Source organism: Typopeltis vanoorti, chromosome 24 (assembly GCF_054136105.1).
Source record: "Typopeltis vanoorti isolate ZY-2024b chromosome 24, IOZ_Tvanoo_1.0, whole genome shotgun sequence".
Lineage (NCBI taxonomy): Eukaryota > Metazoa > Arthropoda > Arachnida > Uropygi > Thelyphonidae > Typopeltis > Typopeltis vanoorti.
This window is the reverse complement of record NC_143572.1, coordinates 48,989,456-49,014,297: the sequence shown is the minus strand read 5'-3', so window position 1 is coordinate 49,014,297 and position 24,842 is coordinate 48,989,456. Positions and strand designations below refer to the sequence as shown.

Sequence of the window (24,842 nt, the reverse complement as noted above, 5' to 3'; positions counted from 1 at the left end):
ACCTTCTCACCCTTGGAATACATTCAGACATTGCATCCACTAAATAGTTTTTGAGGAATTATGAAAAGCTCAGGAGACACCCACAAGCTGTCTCCTGAGCTCTTCATAATCACCCCCCCCCCTCCTCCTTGTAGTTCCACATATACCCTTTTCTCACAGAGGTCCTCACACTGCTGGCAAACATCCAGATAATCACCTCATGGTCACTCTCATCAATTGGTGGATGATTTTACACCTGATTTATAATTACATCCTCTGATGAGATGACCAAATCCAAGACCCTGAATCCTCGCATACCCTCTGTTACATACTGTCTGAGGTAGTTATCCCTCAAAAATTTAAGAAACTCATTTTCTTTATTTCAGTTGCTATCTCATCATTCCAGTCTATATTGCCATAATTAAAATCACCTATAATGATTACCCTTTTCTTATTAGCTTTTCTAATTTGATCATACATTTCATTATCACCACCATCCACATTACCTGGTCTATAACTTCCAACCAAGTATTTGATTCCATTCACCTCTATCTCACACCATACTGCCTCAAAACCACTGGCACTATTTCCCCCTTGCATCTCTACTTTGTATGGACATAACTCTTTCTCTATCATCCTATCCTCATGAAACACATCATCCTCTTCCATTTCTATTCCTGTCAGGATGTCGTCCTCTTCCAACCATGTCTCACTTATTCCAACAATCTTCGGGTGAACAGACGCAATTAGTGCAACCATTTCATCTGCCTTGTTTCTTATACTTCTAGCATTTGTATATAAACACAACAGCTCATTTCGATATCAGTGGAACTAGCTGTAGTTCCACTGATACCACTCATTTGATGTGATCTCGACTGGGGCCATTTCCCTTTCTACTTATTCATTTTAGAACTCTCGTCAATTCCAACTGTTTCCTCTTGATCCCAGGTCATCCTATTCCTTTCCTGCCTACATATCCTCTTGGAGCATCCACCTTTCTCACGCTGTGTATCCCTGTCCACCCTGAGTCTCCCTGTTCCTCTTGCACACCCATTCTCTCATTTTCTATACTCATGCCACTCACTTCCCCATTCATAACCACCTCTTCAATCTCTCCTGTCTTACTCTCCTGCTCTTCCACATCACTTCCCACTTGATCTGATTCATTCTCTCTGCTCACTTCTCTATCTTCCAACAGCAGTCTCTCCAAGCGACTCACACCATAACCACTCAAATGCGGTCCATCACTCCCATAGAGTTCACTTCGTCCTTCAAACTCAAAGAGGTTGTGCTCAAAGGGGGTTAGCTGTTCAGAGGTAAAGTAATATCTTGAGCAAAAAGAGGAATCCTAATTTTTTGGATACTGAGGAGGCAATGGCTGTAATGCATTTATGCCAAGAAATGTTTGATGTCAGGGTGATACCAAGAAGAGAATTCTCATCTTGCCTACAGATCTGGGTGTTGTCAAAGATAAGGCTGGGAGAATATGGTTCTTCTTTTGTGGGAAATGAGGCAGAACTGTTTTGCAGGTACCGAAATTGACAAAATTATCCGAGCCCAAATGAAGAAAGGTTCGGAGATCAGAATTTAGGATCACAGGAGTTCTTGCTCAGTGGGTTGTAGTGCAAGGTTTGTCAAATGAGGAGGAAGGTAATGTGCTATCATCACTGAAAGTGTGTATTGAACTGGTATTCAACTGGAGCAGGTCAATGATGTATAAAAGGAAGAGGGAGAGTGAGAGGACAGAAACTTGTGGGAGCCGAGCATTAGTTGCATAGTCAGAAGAAAACTGTTCACAATGTGTGTCTAGTGAGAAAACTGGCAATCCACTTGCAGAAGTCATGGAACAAGCCAAATGATGGGAGTAACAGATTTCTTGTGACAGACTCAGTCACAAGCCTTGGAATAACAAATGCAACCACTTAGGATTTGCCAAACTTTTCCATAGTACTTATCCAGAAGCAGATGACATAGATGAGTAGATCACCTGTTGATCAGCAATGGCAGAATCCATACTGGCAGTCATTTATTAGTTGAGTATCTTGAAAGTAGTGTAGGAGTTGGGTGTTGATGGTTCTCTCCATTATTTTGGAGAGGATTGAGGTGAGAGAGAGAGATTGGTCAGAAGTTTGACAGTAAGGATTTATTACCTTTCTTAGGAATGGGTTGTGCATAGGCTAGTGTCCAGGTTGTAGGGTAGATACCAGTGGAATAAGAGAGCATATAATGGTGACACTGAACAGGCGGCAACTCTGGAGTGCAATTCTTCATGAAATTGGAGGAATGTCACCAGACCAGAGAACTTTTTGATATCTAATTTGAATTTTTCTGATGAAAGGTAATAAGGAGCATTGAGTGTTGGGTATATTTGGAATGGTTGCGGGACAATTACCAAAATCATCTATGCATTCATCATACTTCTCCTCACATGCTTGCATAGATGATTTTGGTAAACCGGCTTTTTTCTGTGGGTGACAATGCAACAGAGCCATCTTGGTGCAGTAACATTGGAAGCAGTGTTGGGCAAAAATTATGGCCAATTGTTTTAACAAGAGACAGGGCATGTCTGCATTTGTACACACAAAAATCATGGAGGTCGTCCTGCTTGGTGTTTTTATAATGCCGGACAACTCTTAGTTTGGGATTGGCTATATGGTATTGCTCAATAGGAGAAGCGATAAGCACAAGGTTGCAGTCTGAATTACCTAATGGATATTCAATCTTCACAGTATAATTGGGGGAGGGGTCACTAGTGAGGAAGAGGTCCAGAAGGTTTGGATTATCTGATACCCCAGTAGATATGTGAACAATTTGTGTAAGATCATTTGTGATGGAAAATGACTTGGCATCTCAACCTGCTTGGTCTGTGTAGTTTAAGAAAGTAAAGCCAGTTGGTATGAACTTTAAAGTCTCTCAGGAAGATAATTTTTCCATTGGGAAAGCTGGACTGAAGGACAGTAATATTTATGGAGAAGAAGTAAAAAAGATAATTAGTGGCATTCGGGAAACAATAGAGATAGCATATAAATTTGACAGTGGGAGGGGCAGAGATTTTTAGAAGAAAATTATAATCAGGAGATTCTAATTTGATTGCCCTCCAGCATGGTATGTCAGAGTGAATGTATGCACAAATACCACCCTAGCCAAAGGAGTCAAAGAGTGTGCACTTGGGAAAGTTGAGATTGATAGAGGCTGAAATTTGGGTTTCTGTCAATAAAAGCAGGTGGAGTTTTGTAGACTGGAAATGAATACTATTGAGGTTGGAGATTAATCTGGAGAAGATTTTTCATCACTTAGGGAAAATTTTTGTTTTTCGAATTTCTAATTTACAGTCAAGAATTTTTGAACATGCTATAAAAACAAATTATATGATATTCTCCAATATCTCCACTCCAGTATTATTCCAATGCATTTCAACTTCATAGACTAATTAATTATTTTTAGCCTGTTCCATGTGGGTGAACTGACATCAAGATGCTGAAGCATATTTGATTAGTGTCTATTGTCTAGACATGGCACCAGGTTGACAGATCTTAGTGAAGAGAGCACTCATTATCTGAACAATCACATCTGCTTCTGATACAAGAATCTGCATTCAGTACAGGTATTTTACCACCTTCATTCTTTCTTTTGCTTGCAACATAATGATAAAATTCTTTTGAGTTGTCTTTAGTATGCACTACAAATTTCTTGTCATTCTCTTAACTTTTCTTTCCATACAAATCTAATAACTTTTCTGGTTTGTGCATTATATATTTAGTAATTTGCTTCATCCTTATTCTAATCCACATCATCTTCTTTTTCTTATGAATCTCTTGCTTGATAAGGTGGCACATCCATTTTATGCCTGTCTTAGAATACCTACGTCGTGTAAGTATTCTAATATAAAAAAAAAAGATTAAAAACATATTGGTGGTGGGCAGTAGAGGGCTTTGTGTGTGTAGCTGGAGAATTAAGAGAGAGTAAGTTATGTGTAGTTGGAGGATTAAGTAGTAGGGAAGACAGTGAAGTGTGTGGTGGAGTGGAGTAGAGTGGTATCGTCTGGCAATGAGTCCTTGGAGGTGTCCCATAATAATAACTTAATTTACACTAAAGAGATATCAACTAGATTAAGAGATAGCATTTAAATAATTTATATCTTTCTAACATGAGCTACGATAGTATTCAGAAGGTTCTGAACAAAAAGGGCACAATTCTCTGAATATATAAAGCATCTCTGTAGTAGTGCAATTGGAAGAACAATGGTACACTACCCGCTTCGATTGGAAAAGACCAGAGTTCAATTCTTGTCATGATGAGAGGAATCTTTATATAGACTCTTTCAACTGATGGTGACTTAGCCAATCTCATATGGAGGTAGCATGGTTTTTTCTTCCAGAAGCTCTGGTTTTTCATTCCACATACACACAAATCACCTATAGAACATACAATCACAGGCAGAATATATACTAATGGTGGTGGGGGGGGGCAGTAGATGGCATTATGTTTATGGTAGTAGTGTTGTATACTTTGAGGTTTAAGGGAAATTGTGTGTTATAGTGGAGTAATGTGCCCACTCATGATGAATCTATGGACTCTCTGGAGGTGTCATGTAATAATTATATGGTTAATAATTCAAAGCAGTTACGCTGGTCCTTAGTCCAAAACACCAATAAAAGAAGACTATACTGGAAGTTTTTGCAGTGTCAATTTTAGCCTTTTACATAGTATAATTCCTATAGCAACTCATGTAGAACTGAATCTTATACAAGTTGTGTCGAAGTTTTGTATATTGGTATCATCGTTCAGTTTCAAAGATACCACTTTTCTATAAAATAACCATATATTTATAATCCAGTCATTAAAAAAAGATCAATTCTAAACTAAAATGCTACAAATAAATAACTAAATGCATTAACAACAAAATGCCAGATGAAAACTACAAAAAAAAAAAAAAGTAAAAATATTACGATCAAGAAAATGTTACATTGACAAGGCTTACTTTACAATTTTAAACACTACACTTTTTTTTTTTTATTTCTTATTATTTGAATATTTTGGATTTATGCTATCAAGGACCTACTGCCTAATTTGATTTTAGTTACTATCGCAAATGTAAATTCTGGGGTGGGCCCACCAGCGAGGTCTGGACTCCACGGATCTTCGAGCTGTTTTAAAATTTTGAATGAACTTAGCCTGTTCAACATTTTCAAGCCTGTAGAATCTCATCGAATAAGCAAAAATATCCTCCCCATCATCTAAAAATTCAAAACTGACCAGTTATATATATATATATATATATATACTGTTACTAAGTAAATAAATGTTATCAACTTATTCCGGTGTTCTCCCTTATAAACTTTAATCCAATATATATACTGTATACTGACCTTAAAAGTGTTCATTTGTTTACCTGGTACAGTTTTTAATCACAAACTGTAAACCGTGAGCATAATTTTAATAGAAATTTCAAATATTCATAAATGGAAATCACTATTCTCAGAAATGTTCATTTTTATCTTCCTTTCAGATTTCACCAACCTACTACTACTACGGAAAACTGTTATCTTTTATTCAGAATAAACATTGCACAATGAGTTACATATCGATAATCATTGTATCTATTTTACATGTCCGTTTAATATAATGAAAGTGTTTTCGAAAACACCACACTTATAACAAGAAAACACGCAACTCTTAAATAATTCCATTGTAAACATTTATTGTTCTTCCTTTTTAATGTGATTACATAAAACGAACGTCACCAACTTATTCACACTTCGTGAGATCAACATATGATACAAATTAGAAGCGGCAATGTTTTCAATATTACCGGATACGAGTAGTGCCATCTGCCGAATTCCTTTTAAAGGGCGAGATTTCACGTGATTTGTCAGTTTTTGTTTCAAGATGGCGGCGGCCAAGTGGGGGAATCTACCTCACAATGTGTTAGAAATAATATTTTCTTATCTCGATCTGAATGACCTTAGGAATTGTTCATTGGTGTGCAAAAGTTGGTATAAACTACTTAATGACGAAAATAATGACGTGTGGAGAATGCATTGTGTGCGAAAGTTGGCAGAAGAAGCGTTGAAATCGGACCTTCTATCTAGTGTACCTACATACAAAGCCAAACTTAGAGCTTTCTATCACGCTTGGGACCCTAATGAGTGTTCTAGAAATATTTATATCAAACCTAATGGATTCACACTGCACAGAAATCCTGTTGCACAAAGTACAGATGCTGCTAAAGGCAAAATCGGTTTTAGGACTGGGCGGCATTGTTGGGAAGTGTGGTGGGAAGGACCTCTTGGGACAGTAGCCGTCATAGGTTTAGCTACAAAAGAGGCTCCTGTACAATGCCCTGGGTATGTAGCATTATTAGGATCAAATTCTGAAAGTTGGGGTTGGAATTTAGTGGACAATCATTTACTTCACAATGGAGATAGCCAAGGGAATTATCCACAGTTAAATAATGCTCCTAAGTATCAGGTACGCATAAATTTTGATTTCGTAATAGATATTGAATTCTCTTTTATGATAATTTTAACTTCGTTATTAATGTTACAGCACAAGGTGGTGTAATTCTATCTTCTTCCCCTCCACCTCGGATAGTTAAAAAAAAAAATGAATCAAAACAAGGTTTATTTTAAAAGTACCGTTGAGGTCTTGATTTTGGTCTTCATTCCCTCGTAAAACATTTTATGAAAAAAGGTATTCAAAAAATGAGCGAAAGAAATTTGATGTTCTACATTTTTCATTTAAAAACAATTTTTCATAGTTTTTTTTTTTTTGTATAAAGGAATTACCATCAATTATAGTAACATTGCATTTTCCTCTCCACCTCAGAGAAAAGTATAGATAAGGTAGACTAATATTTTGCAACACACTCAACAAACATTTGTTGAGTGTGTTGCCATCGAATGTTTGTGAACTGAATGATATGTGAATGCCTTTCCAATCCCCTCCCCTCCATATTTATCAAGAAATACACAATTTCTGTTATTGAGTAGATTTTCTATTGTGTATTTATGTGAAAATCTTAAATTGTTAGGGTAAAAACATCTGTGGTATGATCAAATCAAAATCAGTCAATAAAACTGAATACTCTTGCATTTTGTTAGAAATTCTTATCAGCTTAGAAATGTATAAGAATATATTCTTTTAATGATTGCTTAAGTAAAAATACTTAAATGATCATAAGAATTTTTTTAAAAAAGTAACACTTTTAATGATTTTTTTAAACATTTAAATGAAAAAAATTAATTACTTTTTGTTTAAATGTATGTTTGCATATAAATTTCTCTTTACAGTGTATGAACTAATGGTGAGTAGTGCCTATGCTAATTTTTGGCCTTATAAAATATAGTTTTCCACTGTTTGATCTGGTTGAAAAAATAGTTTCTTTTTATATAGCCTTCATCTGCTTGCATATGAATGCAGATCAGGTAACTATGTTATGAAAACAGTGGAGTAAGTGCTGAATTAATATCAGGTCTTTGGAATATTGGCTGTGAGGATTTTTATTTTATTATTATATTTATATTATAGATGGTAAATGAATGTTGATTGTTAGCTTCTTTTGTTCTTATGGTTTTGGAAAAAGTGGAGGAATAATAGTGATTAATTTAGCAGAACATTGTCCATGAAATACCTGTAGAAGAGCCATAAGCCAGAAACTGAGTGTCTGTGATGGCTAAGATCTCATCTGATTGTCTTTTTTTGAATAACAATGTTTTAGTGAAACACTGGATACTTTTTCCTAAATGTCTAAGTAGTATTCCATTGGTGAGCAGATTTGGGATTTATACAGCATTGGCAGTTGTATAAGTAAAAAGTTGTGCTTTGAGCAGAAAATTGCAGGGTTTTGTGTGTGTGTGTGTGTGTGTGTGTGGTTGCACTTAGCTGTATTTGGGCCTGAAAAAGCCCAAATATAGCTAAATACAGCTAGAATTTCATGTTAACCAATGAAAAGAAATCTGATGACATTTTGATATCTGAGTGTTATCGAAAGGGGAAGTGTGACATATCTTTCTTATAAGAAATTAGACCTAATTGTGGTTTGGTAGCAAACTATGCAGTATCCTCATCCCATTGAAGAATAGCAAGATCAGAATTTAATACATTGGAAGCTCTTGAGGCTTTAGATAATTGAATGCTATAAGGTTTGACAAGTGCAAGCCATTCTTCTTTTCATTTGATATCATAACTATGTATGGGATTTGAAGTCAGTGAGAATAAATCATTTATGTACAGGAAGAAAACAGTGTTTGAAAGCCAGAACCCTGTGATATTCCTGCTTGGTAGAGAAATCTGTGAAGAGGATACCATCCACCATAACATGTAATAAGCAACTGAAGCCAATTTGAGTTAGGGACATTAGGAGTCCCAAGGAAGATATCAATATTTGTGTATATTAACTGCAGAAAATTTAGCTTTAGTGATGTAGCCAAAAAGTCAGTGTGGTTATCAGAATTTATAGAGAAGTAGAGACAATAAATGACTGCAGCATAGCTTGGTAAAGAAATTTGAGCAAAAACAAATCAGACAAGTGAGAGTCAAGGTTTGACATTATTTTATTTTTTATTTTTTTTAATTTTTAATGTTGAACCCATACACAAAAGGCTGGTTGATTAACCTATAGTACATTAGAACCATGTATGGATAAACTGGCATAGGATGTCAGTTCTGATGAATGCCTATTAGTTTGGGAAGCTGAGGTTCTCTTCTGAATAATGACTGGTGTCATTATTCAGTAGCAAACATGTTTATAGTTTTGACCATTAGAGTGTGTTGTAATTGCAGGTGCAACTTTCAAGTCAAGTGACAGCAGTTTTCATATGACATTCATTATTTATGTTGCTGGTGAGGCTACAAATGCTAGTAAGGTGGATGTGGAAACTTTTTTTTTTTTTTTTTGTAAGAATTGTTAATATTTGTGAGTTTTTAGGTGATTTTGTGGGGGATGGGTGGATTTTTATTTTTTAAGGGATTGTTAATTTTGTGTGCAAGCTGCAGTAAAACTATTTCATTAATATAGGTCACAAAAAAAAAAAAAAGATATGTCAAGGGAATGAATTAGCAAAAGAATTATGTGATACTCTAAATGCAATATTTAAAGAGAAAAAATAGCGAATGACTGGTGGAAGATCCTAACAACACCAATCTTTAAGAAAGGAGTCAGGACAAATCCAGAAAACTATACAGGAATACATTTGCATTGCATAACATTTAAAATTAAATGCACAAAAATAATTGGAAATATAGTAAAAAAATTGATTGAATTATCTGATAAGCAAGGATTTAGGGAAAACTAGATAACAGATGTATTGTTTATATTAAAGCAAATAATAGAGAACTCATTAGAATATAATCAACTTTTTCACATGTATTTTACTGATTAACTAAAGCATTTAAACCAACCAAACAAACCACCAACACTACTCTTACCAAAAAAAAAAAAAGTTCCACATCCACTTCACCAACATCCATGACCTAAACAGCAATATAAACTACGTACACTACCACCTACAGTCATCTACACAGTGTGTCTGGTAAGTAATGAGATTAATTTTTTACAAGAGACAGCCTTTTCAATAAAGTAGCAAACATGTTTATAGTTTTGACCACTAGAGTGTGTTGTAATTGCAGGTGTAACTTTTGAGTCAGGTGACAACAGTTTTCATGTGGCAACCATTGAAGTAAGATGCATCATGGAGCAAAGAGCTCTGATAAAATTTTACTGTAAATTAGGAAAAACTGCTACAGAAGTGTACCAAGACCTAAAAAAAATTTACAGCGATGACTGTCTGAGCCGTGCATGGGTGTTCTGTTGGTTTTCAATGTTTGAAGAGGATAGGGAGTCCTTGGAGAATGAGCCACATTGTGGACAGTCAGTTTCTGCACAGACAAATGAAAACGTTGTGAAAGCTAGGGAAATTGTTGCCCATGACAGGCGAATAACCAATAGACTACTCGCTGTACAGCTTGGTGTAAGTAAGGAAACAACCAGATTAATCTTGAAAGAGATTTGTGCTGCACACATTGACACACAAACTGAGAGAGAGCACCGGTTGCATGTTGTCAAAATTTCTTCCATGCAGTTGATCAAGATTGTGATATGTTGCAAAAAATTGTCACCGGTGATGAAAGTTGGTATTCAGTTTGATCCAGAAATAAAATACCAGACTGGAATGGTGTAGAACATATTTTCTTCAGCAGAAGAAAGTCAGGATGCCAAAATCATATGTCAAGACGATGGTCACTTTTTTTTTTTCGACTCTGCTGGAATTATCCACTGCAAACTTGGTGCTGAGGGCATCACAGTGAACTGTAGCATTATTTAGGAGTGATGCGACATGTCAGAAAACAGTCGTTCCACAATTGGTTTCTGTTGCATGATAACACGCCTGTGAAGCAGTTTCTGGCTTCGAAGTTGATCTGGGCGATCGAAACCCCCCCCCATTTGCCAGATTTGGCTCCCGCACTTATTTTTCTCTTATTCTCAAAGATGAAGTGTGCCTTGAAAGGAGAGAGTTTCAGCAACATAGAGGACATCCAATGCAATGTAACCCAGAGACTGAAGGTGGTTCCATTTTAGCACTTCCACCATGCTTTCGAATACATGTACAACAGATGTAAACAATGTGTGATGGAGGGAAATTATTTTGTATCTGCATAATTGACAATTCCAAATATAGTTCTTTGTTTTGATATAATAATTATTCTGATTACTTAACAGTCACACTGTGTAAACCAGAATTACTATTTCTATCAGAACCCCAGCTGGCAACCTCAACTGCCCAAACTACGTATTTCACAGCTCTTTGTGCCACAAGGGTGCACTGGTACATTCATCACAACTGATATACATCATATGCCAGAAACTGCAGATCGTTGAATCTCCCCACTGTTTGATCTGCTTTGGCTCAGAATTTCTCTTCCAAATGAACCTGCCCTTTTCATATGATCTCTCTATTGCTCTCCAAACTCCATCAACCACTCTGACCTCTTCAACTATCTCTCTAAAGCTCAACTGTCTGCAATCAAATACCCCAAAAGTGACATCATCCTTCTTGGGGACTTCATTGTCCACAACTCATGTTGGCTTCCCTTCTCCATTTTCATTGATTAAGCAAGCAGGGATGCTGAGGTGTTTGCCACTGCAACGACCTATCTCAGATCATCAATCTTCCTACCAGAATACCTGACAACAAGCTCCCATTCCAGGTATACTATGGTTATCAGTTCTCCTCTTGGTCGGACCACAACCTCATACACGCCTCTTTTACTACAGAGCAACTTTCACCCACCAGTTCATGTCCTTTAGCACTACAAGGATGTTAACTGGGAGGACCCCTGTGATTTCTATCCCTGCTTCCCATGGAACGACTACTACTTCAGTTCTTTTGATCCAAACACCTGCTCAGGCTTGCCCCAAACTCCAGCTTCCTACTCTGCCTATACTGCAGCTCACAACAGTTGTAAAAGAATTGCCACCAAGTCGAAGCCAGACTTTGAAAGAGCCAAATGCTGCAAACTTGCCTCCTGCCAAAATGACAGTTGCTCCTTCTGGTCCCTTGCCAAGCCCATTGGGCACAACTTCTGCCCACCCTAGTTTCCACCACTCTCTTACATTTGGATCGTACTGTAGTTGCCTCACCTAAAGACAAGGTGCTGTAGTTACCTCACCTTTGCCCAGGTCACCAGCATTGGTGGCCTGGGCAAAGTCCACCAAGAATGGCTCCCTTCATGTCTCCCATAATCTTCTAACAAAAAGAAATCCTGACTATCCTTAATAACCTGAACACAAACAAGGCATCTGGTCATGATGGTATCTCACCTATTGTGTTTAAAAATTGTGCCCCAGAACTAACACCTATCCTGTATTGCCTCTTCAATCTATCCTATTCAACTGGCATCTACCCTGCAACATGAAAACAGGTCCACATCCAGCCCATCCCAAAGAAAGGTGATAAGTCAACCAACGAACTATCATCCAATATTGTGCTCAGTCCTCTCTAAAATTATGGAGAAGATCATCAACAGCCAACCCATGAATCACATAGAGACACCAACTAATCGATGACCAGCACTATGGATTACACCACTCACAATCTACAGCTGATCTTCCTGTTTTCACCACCCACCTCTGTACTCAGGTGGTTTGCCCTCGACATTTGATCAGGTTTGGCACAAGGGCCTACTTAACAAACTGCTGCCCTATGGGGTCTGCTTTCCTCACTTTGCAACTGGATATCCAACTTTCTCACTGGTCACTCACTACATGTCATGGTGGACTGTTTACTCTTATCAGATTTCCACAGCAGTGCAGGAGGAAGACAGACCTACTCTCATAGACTTTTAGTCCTATCCATAGCTATTCTGATGACAGTACACTCCATTCCTCCTTTTCATTCAACAAACCTTGTAGTGCTCAAGTATTAACAACCATTGTCCTGAACTCAGATCGCCTAGTTATATCCCACTGACACAAGGACAACCTTGTAAACTTCAATGCCACCAAAATTCAGTTCCGTCTGCTCTCTCACAAGAAAAGTTTGCATCCCTCTCCCTTAGCTTCAATAATACTGAGATATCCAAACATGATCAGATTTCTCTTCTTAGACTAATCTGCACCTCCAGTCTTTCCTTGTTGAAATGTGGCACAACCACTTTTCAACTCTAGCTTCTGCAGCCACCAAAAAACTTGGTGTACTTTTTCACACAAGACACTATTTCACATCTTCTTACTATACAAAGCTCAAATCTGCACAGCCATGGAATATTGCTCCCATATCTTGGGTGGTGCACCAAAATCCTCTCTAAGATTGCTTGATTCTATCCAGAACAGGGCAGTCTGGCTAACTAATCTTCTCTCACTTATCCACTTCAATCCTCTCACAGATGTTCAGTTTCTGTCTTGTGCCCTCTTCTGTAGATATTTTTGTGGACAGTGTCTGCTAAATTTGCCACGTTTATTCCTCCCCTCAACTCCCAAAATCATTAAAACAAGAGCCAATGCTAACCAACACCCTTTTTTTTACAGTCCATCTTGAAATTCACTGAGCCAATTTTACTTTCTCATCTACTTCTGTCCTTTGAAGTAGTCTTCCCCACTCTGCCTTACCTAAAGATTACAACTCTCAGCTGTTCAAGCAAAACGTGAACTGATTCTTCTTGCTCATATATGGCACTAATGTGCTATAGAACTTGTGGCCATTTATGTGGATTAGATATAAAAATAAAAAATATTGTTACAGTTAAGACAATAGCAATATTGAAAATATGAAAAATACTGAAAAAGCAATTAAGAATATATATACATAAATGGCAGTTCTATAATAAATTAAAAACAACGATTGACTGAGGAAATTAAAATAACCAAAGGAATTAGACAAGATGATGGACATCAAAATTTTCACTAGATGTTAGAGTTCACAGAGGATATGAAATAAGCAGTGACCACTTCCTTGTTAAAATAAGATTAAGATTACCACCTAAATGGCTACAAGTAACAAGAACAGAAAGAAAAATTGAAACATTTGTTTATAAAACTAGACTATTGAATGACACAAGTGTACAGTGGCTATATGAACAAAGAATTAACCAATATCTAGATAAAATAAAACAAAATGAAGAAATAGAAAGGCTTAATACAAAAACGATACTTAATACAGCAGTAAATGAATGCCTAGGAAAGACCAAAAAATTCAATAAAAGGAAAAAACTGAAGATCTGGGATGATACAATCAAAGAAATAATCAAAAAGAAAAAAGAAGCCTATCACAAACGGTTGTTAAGCAGTAAAAGATTAGAAGATGAAATACAATATAAAAGAATAAGAGCCATAGCTAAAAGAGCAGTCAGAAAAAGACATAGAGAATCATGGAAAAAATTTGTTTCTAATTTAGAACATGATTTATATAAAATAAGACCCAATGTATATAAGATTTTGAAACGCTTAAATGCAGATATCAAAGAAAACATAAAATTAAACACCGAATTGAAATTAGAAGAATTACTACACAGAATTGTAGACAGACACATATTTTAAAAAAGACAACTGGCAAACAATTAACAAAAATGAAAAGGAAATAACTAAAGAAGAATTAGAAATCAGCCTGAAAGAAACAAGAAACCGAAAATCACCTGGAGAAGATAAGCTAGGTTCAGAATTGTATAAATATGCAGGAACAAGATTCAAAGAAAGACTCTTATTATTTTTAAATAGAATTATTCAACTGGTATCCCTCCAATAGAATGGAAAAAAGCAATTGTGATTCCTATCTTTAAAAAAGGTAATAGAGATGACCCTAAAAACTATAGAGGTATCAGTATACTAAATTCCTGTTGCAAAATATATAGCAGAATCTTAAATAGCAAACTAATGAAATATTCCAAAAATTTTATTTTAGAAGCACAGAATGGATTTAGAAAAGGATGATCATGTATAGACCTGACCTTTTGTCTAAAATTAATAATTGAGAAACACGTATTGCATTTATTGACTTTGAAAAAGCATTTGACAAAGTTAAAAGAAACATTATTTAACATATTAAAAGAAAGACAAATACTAAATAATATCCTAAAAGCCATCACAAGTATATATGAAAATAATCAAATACAAATAAGATTAAATCACGAGCTATCATATACGAGAGAGAGAAACCAAGGGGTCTGACAGGGTTGTTCCCTCTCAGCAACTCTTTTTAATATCTACTCAAATGAAATAATAATAAAATAATAGCAAACTAGTGAAATATTCCGAAAACTTTATTTTAGAAGTACAGAATGGATTTAGAAAAGGACGATCATGTATAGACCTGACCTTTTGCCTAAAATTAATAATAGAGAATACAATTTAGAAACATATTGCATTTATTGACTTTGAAAAAGCATTTGACAAAGTTAAAAGAAACATATTATTTAACATGTTAAAAGAAAGACAAATACCAAATAATATCCTAAAAGCTATCGCAAGTATATATGAAAATAATCAAATACAAATAAGATTAAATCATGAGCCATCATATATGAGAGAGAGATAAACCAAGGGATCCGATAGGGATTTTCCCTCTCAGCAACTCTTTTTAATGTCTACTCACATGAAATAATAATAAAATGGAATAAAAATTTACATCAAGGAATTAAACTTTCCTCCTACAGTGAACTTAAATGCTCTCCTTTTTACCAACGACCAAATAATAATTACAAATTCTGAAGATAACATACAGAATGCTATTTTAGATCTAAATGAGATAGCCAAAGATTATGGTATGATAATATCAACAGAAAAATCAAAAACTATGTCCTTTAAAGGAAAGATCCAGCAAGAACTAAAATAGTAACAGATAACAAGATCTTAGAACAGGTGAATTCATTTAACTACCTAGGATGTATGATTACATATGAAAATGAAAAAGATATAAACATAACAAAAATTGCAAAATATTTAAAAATAACAGGTGTAATTAACTCTATATTTAAACCAAACCTAGTTCAAAAACAAACCAGACTAAAAGTATACAGTACATTAGCCCCTACCAGTCTTAATGTATGGAAGCGAAATCTAGACAATAAAACAAAAAGACAAACAAAGATTAACAACAGCAGAAATGAAGTTTATGAGAAAAACTGCAAAGTATACCCTATTTGATCACAAAAGAAATGAAGAAATTATGAAAGGATTAAACCAAGAACCAGTAATAGAAAAAATTAAAAACTATAAACATAAATGGATAGAACACGTTCAAAGAATGAAAACAGAAAGATTACCAAAACAAGCCATTAGGAAAAAGAAAACCAGGAAGTCCTCTTAAACGATTCAACGATGACTTCTAGGGCCGGAACAGGCCATGCTAGGCCTAAATCCTTGTTACGCATGATGATGATTCATTAAGACCTATCTTATTTCACTTAGTGGTGGGTGAAATAAAAGAAGTAAACAAACAAAATGGAAAATTTTGAATACAAATTAAATATTTAGAATAATTGGATATGCTGATATAATCTTACTAGCTGAAAAGTATGAAATTGTCACCAGAGGTAAGGTCAGTAGTGCTAATAGTTGATCGAATTAGTGTTACTTCAATGTACTAAGTGTATTATGATATAGTTTGTCCCTTTGTATGTACAGTAGAATCCAATTAATTGGTACAAATCTCATCATACATCAAATTCCTGACATGTATCCTCAAGGGGTAAACAGGATATGATAGTACTACATGAAAAATTTACATCATTACTAACTTCCTATCTACAATTTTTCTCCAAATCAGTCTGTTACTTGTCAAGACTCCAACATCTTATGTTTCTAATGTCTAAGACACTTTGTACTGTATCAATCCACCTATATCTTGGTCTTCCTCTGTGTCGTTTTCCTGCCAACCTGGCAGAGAACACTTCTTTTACTAATCGTTCCTCGCCCATTCTGTTTAAGTGACCATACCACCTAAGATTAGCTCTGCTAATGCATTCCTGCATGCCGACAATGTCAAGTTCTTTCCTAATATCCTCGTTTTTAATATGATATTGCCATTGAACCCATCTGTTCACACCTCTAATCTTTCTCAGGGCTCTCATATCTGCGGTCTCTAGTCTTTGGTGAAGTGTTTTACTTCTGACCCAGCTCCATAAGTTAAAACTGGTTTGAACACTGTCTTGTATACAGCTAATTTAGTGTTTCCAACTAAATTCTGTCTTATTCATATGAATTTATTCAATTGACTTCCTACCATACCAGCTTTGTTGATTCTGTTGTCTATTTCCATATTTAATTTGCCATCTTCACTAAAAATCGTGCCTAAGTAGCTGAAATGTTTTACTTGTTCCACAGATTCTCCGTTCAAAACATAGTTGACATTTTCAACGATTCTACCCATTTTCATTGTCTTTGTCTTTTTATTGCTGACCTTCATACCATATCTATTACAGCAGTTATTCAATTTAGTCAGAGAATCTTGCAAACTTGTAGCGGATTTATTTAGAAGCATAACATCGTCCGCATAAAGCAAAGAGCTGATATTAACATTTCCAATTCTGATATCATGTTTAATATCACTTTTCTTCATAATGTGATCCATATAGATAATGAATAACAGAGGGGATAATGTACATCTTTGTCTCACACCAGATTTAACATTAAACCATCTTCCTGTACTTCCTTCAATTAATATAATGCCCCATTGACATCATATAACTGTAGCATATTGAATAGCATTCTCTTGGCACCTTGTCATATGCCTTTTCCAGATCGACAAAACTTAAATACGGATCTTTGTTATATTCCCATGCTTTCTCAACTATTTGTCATAAAGTGAAGATCTGATCCTGACAGCCTCTATATGGCCTGAATCCAGTTTGTTTTTCACCAAGCTTTTCTTCCACAATTCTTCTCAACCGTTTCTCAAGTATACTGGCATAAATCTTGCCCTTAACACTCAGTAGGGAAATACCTCTGTAATTCTCACATTCAGTTTTATTTCCCTTTTTATGTATGAGTACTATTAGAGCTCTACTCCATCATCAGGAATTCGTCTCTCTGTCCAGGCCTTGTTGTGCAGCCACTATAAGACTTTTATACCACCATACTTCAGCATTTCTGGTTGAATATCATCTACTCCTGTTTTCTTTCCACATTTGAAGTGTTTAATGGCTTTTTCTACTTCAAGTATGGATATGTATTCCTGACTGTAGGCCTGTTGAATGTTTTTTTACCACTATGCTATCTGCTTGTACAAATCTCTTAATGAACAAAACCAAATTGAAAAAATTGCCAGAGCTTTCTTTGCTTATTTGAGATTGTAGCACTCAAAACGATCCCTCTGCGATAATTGCTTGTAAATGGTCAATGATTTAAGGATTATTGGTCCAAAAAGAGCAAAGGTTATTTTGTCTCAAACTGCAGCTGGTAAATGACTCATCAACTTTGTTCCACGCATATTTTAGGTAATGCATCTAAATAACTCTTCATTCATCTCACAGCTTAGGTTACACATTGTGTTACCTTCTAAGGGGAAATAATTTCTAACATTGCATCAGTGCATGCACTTGTCATCTTTTGTGCTGAGTCAGTGTCTAATCAGAAAAGTATGGATATTTTTCAGTACTCTGTTTTTGGATAATTTTATTTTTGATTTTAATTTTATAAATTTTGAGCTTTCACCAAGATGCCAAACAATGATTTATCACTAGCCAAAGAAACTTGCCATACTAGACCAAATCAATGCCCATTGTCATCTGGTGGAGATAACTAGAATACTTTAATCTGTGATTGCACACTTACAACAGCAAGATGAACTGTGAGAAGAATGGATACGCCATGGAAAATAGGGAATATCCCAAAAAACAAAAGCATGAAGGTAAGAATCCTGATGTTGAGGATGATCTAAATCAATGGGTTCCCATTATAAATTGATGAGGAGCATGCATCAGTGGTCCAGTGCTAAAAAAAAAAAAAGAAGCCAGAGGAGCTAGCTAAGAAGATGAATCATGATGATTTTAAATAGAATTACATTGAAGTACGTCAAGGACAACAGGTCATTGTCTCTGTTGATATTGACGATGAGGGAAATTTAAATATGTACATATTTTACTGTTATAATTAATTTGAATAAATGATTTGCTACCCACTAAAATGTTGGCTTGTGTTTTTATATTTTTTTTAACTATTAACATAAAACTTCAAATAATTGGGGCAGCCACTTAATTGGGCCAAAATGTTCTATTCCTGATGTGTCTCCATGTGTACTCCAGATGACCTTGATATGAAGGTCAAAATGCCAGGTAATAATTTTGGTTTATATTAAAATGAAGTTATTACACCAACTCAATGGTTATCTCCATAATTTTATTATAATGTATAACTATGGCATCATCAAAATGAAGTACAAAAATGAAAAATAAGCTAATAGAATAACTGGTTTTCTAACAATCTTCATTTGGAAGTATAACAACATAAATACAGAAATAAAAATAAGAATATTCAGAGGTGTTGTCAGACCAATACTAACATATGCAGCAACTACAAAAATTAGACATATCAATGAGTCCATCAAGATGATAAAGCATTGAGCAAAATTGAAGAACTTTGCAAACAGAGAAAATTGTAAGGTACAGTCAAGAATCATTGGATCCAAAAATGAAAAAATCGTATAGAAAGAATGCAGGATAACATTTGGATAAAGCAGGTAAAAAACAAGATATTAAAAGGAAAGAGAAGACCAAGGAGATGATCTAATCTCCTTGTTTCTCCAAGGATAGCAGGATGGTCTTGATAGTAGTAGCATTATAAGTAACTAGGCTTAATAGCAAAAGGAGTATATGGCTAACATTTCATTGTTTATCAGCCATTGTCATCAGTTGAAAACAAAAGGTACTGATGATCTCAAACTGGTGGGAAGGGGGCAGGGAAATGTTGCATAAGTTGAATTTTTTGTTTTTAGGATCTTTTGCTATTAGTTATGTTTTTGACAAGGGAATGGAAATATGAACTGTATCTGCATATCGTACTTGTCCTTGCATGGGACTACAAAGAATGAATGATATCAGGCTGAAACCTGGTGAAAAAATATAGCTGTTTAAACATTAATATTCTTGTAACAGAAGAGTAAGGAGCAAATTTTGTTTGCTCATTGTGCTTAGTCTTAATATTGCCATACTTTTGGAAGACGATGATGGGAGTGCATGTGGATATAAATACTGGTGAAAGTTAGCCTCTGGTGGATAGGAAGCTTATAGGGCTTTCTTACAACTTGGGTAAAAAGGCTGCAAGTTTTGGAATTCATTCTCAGTTTTAAACTCAGTTCATATATGTTTATTTAATCAACTCTAAAAACCGCTGTAAAATGAATTGAGGAACCTGTCATTCCTTCTCTGTTAAGTAACTTAATGGATAGTATAAATGGACAAATAATGTCTGGTGAAAAACTGTACTGCAACCTATTGCTGCAGTCCAGTTTTGCCAGCATCTTAGACTTCTGAGGTTTAGCCATAAAACCATAATCATCAATCTTTATTTTGTTATTTCTAAAAGATTTTATCCTCAAATAATTATTATAAGTGGATAATCAATATGCCCATATTTTCATATATATGCCTTGCCCTTAGCAGTAAAAATTTAATTTATTGATTTAAAAGCACAGAGCCTTGTGGTACTCATTGATGAAAAAATCAGGCTAAAGGCATGACGTGCAATGAACAACCAGAGAGGAAGTTGGTCTTCCCCTCCCCAAGAGTAAGAAGGGCAACCATAAGATAGCACTATGGTGATAAGGCTACAATGCCAGACTCAATCGAATACCTTAGAAATATCAGGAACAGTCATACAGCTTTCTTCAAATCTCTCCATGACTATGTCCAAAGGTGGGCAGAGTTAGCAAGATGGTTTGCTGTAGAATGATGGAATCCATGTGGGTGATTACTAATTAACTGATGAGTCGCTAAGTAGTGAAAATGCTATCTGATAGCCTTCTCCATTACTTTTGAGGTGAGGACAATGAGAAGATAGTTTGATGGCTGATTTTTATTTCCCTTTTTAGGAACAGACTGAATAAAAGCTTACTTCCATGCTGTTGGGTAAATGCCAAATGAGTGTGACTGCTTGTAAAGGCAATACAAGATGAGTGTTAGTTCTGGAGGGATACCATCTGGGTTGCAGGACATTAGTATCAAGCTATTGAGTATTTTTCTGATGTCCTTCTGACAAAAGATCAGAGAAGGCATACCATGGGTAAGTTGTGGAATAGTAGGAAGAGATTTGCCTTGTCGTCTCACAAGAGTTGTAGGAGAACACTGATACCAGGGCCTCATCTTTAGGAAATAATACTGTTATTCCATCAGGATAAGAGAGGCAAAAACTTACTAGGGCATAAGTTTTGCCTAACATCCTGTTGACTACCATTGAGTAGGAGATATTTTTGCATTAACAAAGTAAGGTAAAGAACTGTTTTCACCTTGGATTGCTTTGGCACATTCTGGAAAAGCAAGGCTTGGAGATTTTGAGTGAAGTGAGGAAAAAAGGCACTCATCCCAGCAAGAATAATTTCATTTATTAGATCTAGAAAAATGCTGATCAGGAGAATGAAAGCAATAAAGAGACCAAGAAATTAAAAAAGGCATCCCAATTGGCACCATTGTACGAGGGTTGCCTGAAAAGTTCTCAGCCTTGACCATAGATGGGAACACTATCAGCGAGATTTTTTTTTTTCTGAGTTGGTACATCTGTCATAAGCATCCATGTGAAATTTTGCTTCAGACAGCTGTTTTATACAGCTGTCTGAAGCAAAAGTGTTGTCTGTATCCCTTGAAATGGATAAAATTGAGTATCGTGCGGTTATAAAATTCTTTGTAAAAGAAGAGGTTTAATGCCAAAAGAAATTCATTCGAAGTTCATAAAAGTTTATGGGCACTCTTCTCCTTCATTTTTGACAATTAAGAAATGGACTGCCAAGTTCAAGCATAGCTGTACCAGCCTTCAAGATGATCCACATGAAGGACGTCCAAAAAGTGTAACACCACAGAAATCATTGTTCAAGTGCACGATATGGTATTGGATGATCAGCAAGTCAAAGTGCATGAAATTGCTGAGACTATAGGCATTTCAAAAGAACATGTAGGATATATTTTGCATAAAGAATTGCAAATGAAAAAGCTTTGCACAAGATGGGTGCCCACAGCAAACCAAAAACGTACTTGCATGAAAATCTCTGAACGGTGCTTGGAGCATCTTAACAAGAATAAAACTGATTTTGTGCATCGATTTATTATGATGGATTAGACTTGGATTCACCATTACACACTAGAATCCAAACAGCAGTCAAAATAGTGAACAGAAGCTGTTGTTCAGTGCCAAAGAAGACAAAGTTGGTTCCATTAGCTGGTTAGTTAGGTCATGGCATCGGTGTTTTGGGATGCTAAAGGCATTTTGTTTATTAATTATCTTGAAAAGGGTAAAACAATAACCAGGGAATATTATTCTAATCTTTTAACCAGACTAGAAAAAAAAATTCATAAGAAAAGACCCAGTTTGCAGAAGAAAGAAATCATCTTTCATTAGTTCAATGCACCTGCCCACAAAGGTGTTTTGGCAATGGGAAAATTAAGGGATCTGAATTGTTGGAACATCCACCCTATTCCCCAGATTAGGCTCCCTCTGACTTCTATCTCTTCCCAAAACTAAAACTCTTCCTCGCTGGTCAGCGTTTTTCTTTGAATCAAGAGGTGATTGCAGCTGTAGAGGGGTATTTTGCAGATCTTACTGAGAACCACTACAGGGATGGGATAATGGTGCTGGAGCATCACTGGAATAAATGTATTAGTCTTAAGGGAGATTATGTTGATAAATAAAAATAATTTTCAAATTATAAATTCATTTTCTCATTGTTAGACCGAGAACTTTTCAAACCACCCTCGTAGTTTCATAGGATATGAGGCTAAAATTAGTTGGGAGGAGTATTATCTGTAGGAAACAGATGTGTACAAAGTTATGGTCTGAATGCCAAGTGGAGAGCTAACATTAACTGTATTTGAAGTGAAATCTGGTTATGAAAAGTTCCAGGATGGTAAAACAGTTATCTGATATGAAGCTAAACAATTTCTCTTAGATCACTACTGACAGAAACAATTCAGCTGCTCCCTCAACTTGGTCTATGAAGTTAGAGAAGAGGAGCCATTTGAAATTGTGGATGTTGAAATCACCTGGAAAGATTATCTTACTGTTTACTTAATTAGACCATATGTGATCAGCTTTCAGAGATCTTCTTCTTCTTCTGCAGCTTCTCCCACTTAAGTGGGGTCACTGTTTATTATGAGTCTCCTCCACACCTTCCTGTCTTGGGCTGTCACCACATCCAAGTTCTTCATCTTCAAGTCCTCTTCTACCAGCTCCCTCCATCTCTTCTTTGGCCGCCCACGCTTCCGCCTTCCTTGTACATCCATCTGCATGACCCTTCTTCCCACATATTCGTCCTCCCTCCTCATCACATGACCAAACCATCTCAACCTTGCCTCCTGTATCTTCGCTCCTAAGTTCGTAACTTTCACTGTTCCCCTGACATAGTCATTTCTCAGATGATCCTTTCTGGTCACACCGCACATCCACCTAAGCATTCTCATCTCTGCTACTTCCATCCTGCTAATGTTATTTTTCCTCAGGGCCACAGTTTCTATAGCATATGTCATAGCTGGCCTCACTACTGTCCTATAAATTTTGCCTTTCAGATTGATCGGCACCCTCTTATCACATAACACTCCAGCCATCTCCCTCCAGTTCCTCCAACCTGCTTGTATCCTGCATCCCACTTCCTTCTCACCTCCTCCATCTTCTTCCACTGTCGAACCTAAGTATCTAAAGTCTCTCACCTTCCTGATGACATTTCCTTCCAGCTCCAGGTCTGTCTCCTGGCCACCGCCCACTGCGCAACACATATACTCTGTCTTACTTCTGCTCAGTCTCATACCTCTCTCTTCCAGTACTTTTCTCCATCTTTCCAGTTTAGTTTCCGCTTCTTCTCTTGAATCTACACACAGCAAGATGTCATCTGCATACAGCATTGCCCAAGGTGCATCTTCTCTCACCTCCTCTGTTACCACCTCCATCACAATATTAAACAGAAACGGGCTTAATGCTGACCCTTGATGCAAGCCAACTGTTACTTGAAAACTTTCTGTCTGTCCCAAACAGGTCCGAACACTTGTCTTCACATTTCTGTACATTTCCTGCACCAACCTGACATATTTCTCCGGCACCTTCTTCTCCCTCAGACACCTCCAGACTTCTTGCCTTGGCACTCTATCGTATGCTTTCTCCAGATCAATAAATACCAGATGTAGCTCCCTTTGTTTCTCTCGATATTTTTCCATCATCTGTCGTAACCCAAAGATAGCATCTGTTGTTGATCTACCAGGCATGAAGCCAAATTGTTCCTTTGCAATCTCCACCTCCTCCCTCAATCTACCATCAAGAACCCTTTCTAGGATCTTCATTGTGTGGGACATCAACTTTATTCCTCTGTAATTTTTACAGTCTTGTGCATCCCCTTTACCCTTGTAGATGGGAACAAGAGTACTCTCCCTCCATTCCTCGGGTATATTTTCCTGTTGGCAAACTTTCATGAACAGGTCCCACAGCAGGTCAATTCCCTCTTCCCCCAGTGCCTTCCATGCCTCCACTGGAATTCTGTCAGGGCCCACTGCTTTTCCATTCCTCATCCTCTTCATGGCCTCCGTCACTTCCATTCTACTGATGTTCTGTACCATCCCCTCAGAAGGCTGCCCATCTCCTCTGTGAGTCCTTGCATTTTCCTCATTCAGAAGTCCCTCAAAGTATATTTTCCATCTGTTTCTTATGTCCACATCCCTCCATAATACTCTTCCTTCAGCATCTTTGATCTGCCTCACATGTAAGATGTCCTTAGCTGCTTTATTTCTACATTTTGCTAGTTGGTAAATTTTTCTCTGTCCTTCCTTTGTTTCTAATTGATCATGCAGATCTTGATATGCCATTGCCTTCGCCTGTGCCACAACTCTCTTGGCTTCTTGCTTTCTCTCTTTGTACACCTCTCTGTCCTCTTCCACTCTTGACTCATCCCACTTCTGCTTTGCCTTCCTCTTAGCTGTCACTGCCACTTGTACATCATTATTCCACCACCAACCCTCCTTCTGCTCTCTAATCTTTCCAGATGTCTCACCAAGCACCTCGATTGCACAGCTCAGGATTACTTTTGAATTATGTTTCCACCAATCTTGTACACTTTCCAGTCCATCCGAAATCCTCTCTAACACTCTCTCCCTAAAATGATTCCTCACACTCTCTTCTTTTAAGCGAAACCACTTAATTGTCTTCATCCCATGGCAACCAGAAGTTCTTATCTTCGATCTTAATT

General features: G+C 36.5%; 2 protein-coding genes across 9 annotated transcripts in view; one reads left to right on the top strand and one right to left on the bottom strand.

Annotated features, from left to right (window-relative positions):
* The window catches only part of LOC150093183 (phospholipid-transporting ATPase IF-like), a 799,705-nt gene extending 794,086 nt beyond the window's left edge, over positions 1-5,619 (bottom strand). For all 6 annotated transcript variants that reach the window (XM_090413774.1, XM_090413776.1, XM_090413778.1 and 3 more), the window contains exon 1: positions 5,349-5,619. In XM_090413774.1, coding sequence (XP_090269900.1) covers positions 5,349-5,363 — 15 coding nt within the window. In that variant the 5' untranslated portion in view covers positions 5,364-5,619. The remainder of the gene's footprint in view (positions 1-5,348) is intronic.
* Positions 5,620-5,868: 249 nt separating this feature from the next.
* Positions 5,869-24,842, top strand: part of Fsn (F-box synaptic protein) — a 148,526-nt gene continuing 129,552 nt past the window's right edge. For 2 of the 3 annotated variants that reach the window (XM_090413830.1, XM_090413832.1), the window contains exon 1: positions 5,869-6,450. In XM_090413830.1, coding sequence (XP_090269956.1) covers positions 5,869-6,450 — 582 coding nt within the window. The remainder of the gene's footprint in view (positions 6,451-24,842) is intronic. The other variant, XM_090413833.1, reaches the window with a different exon arrangement.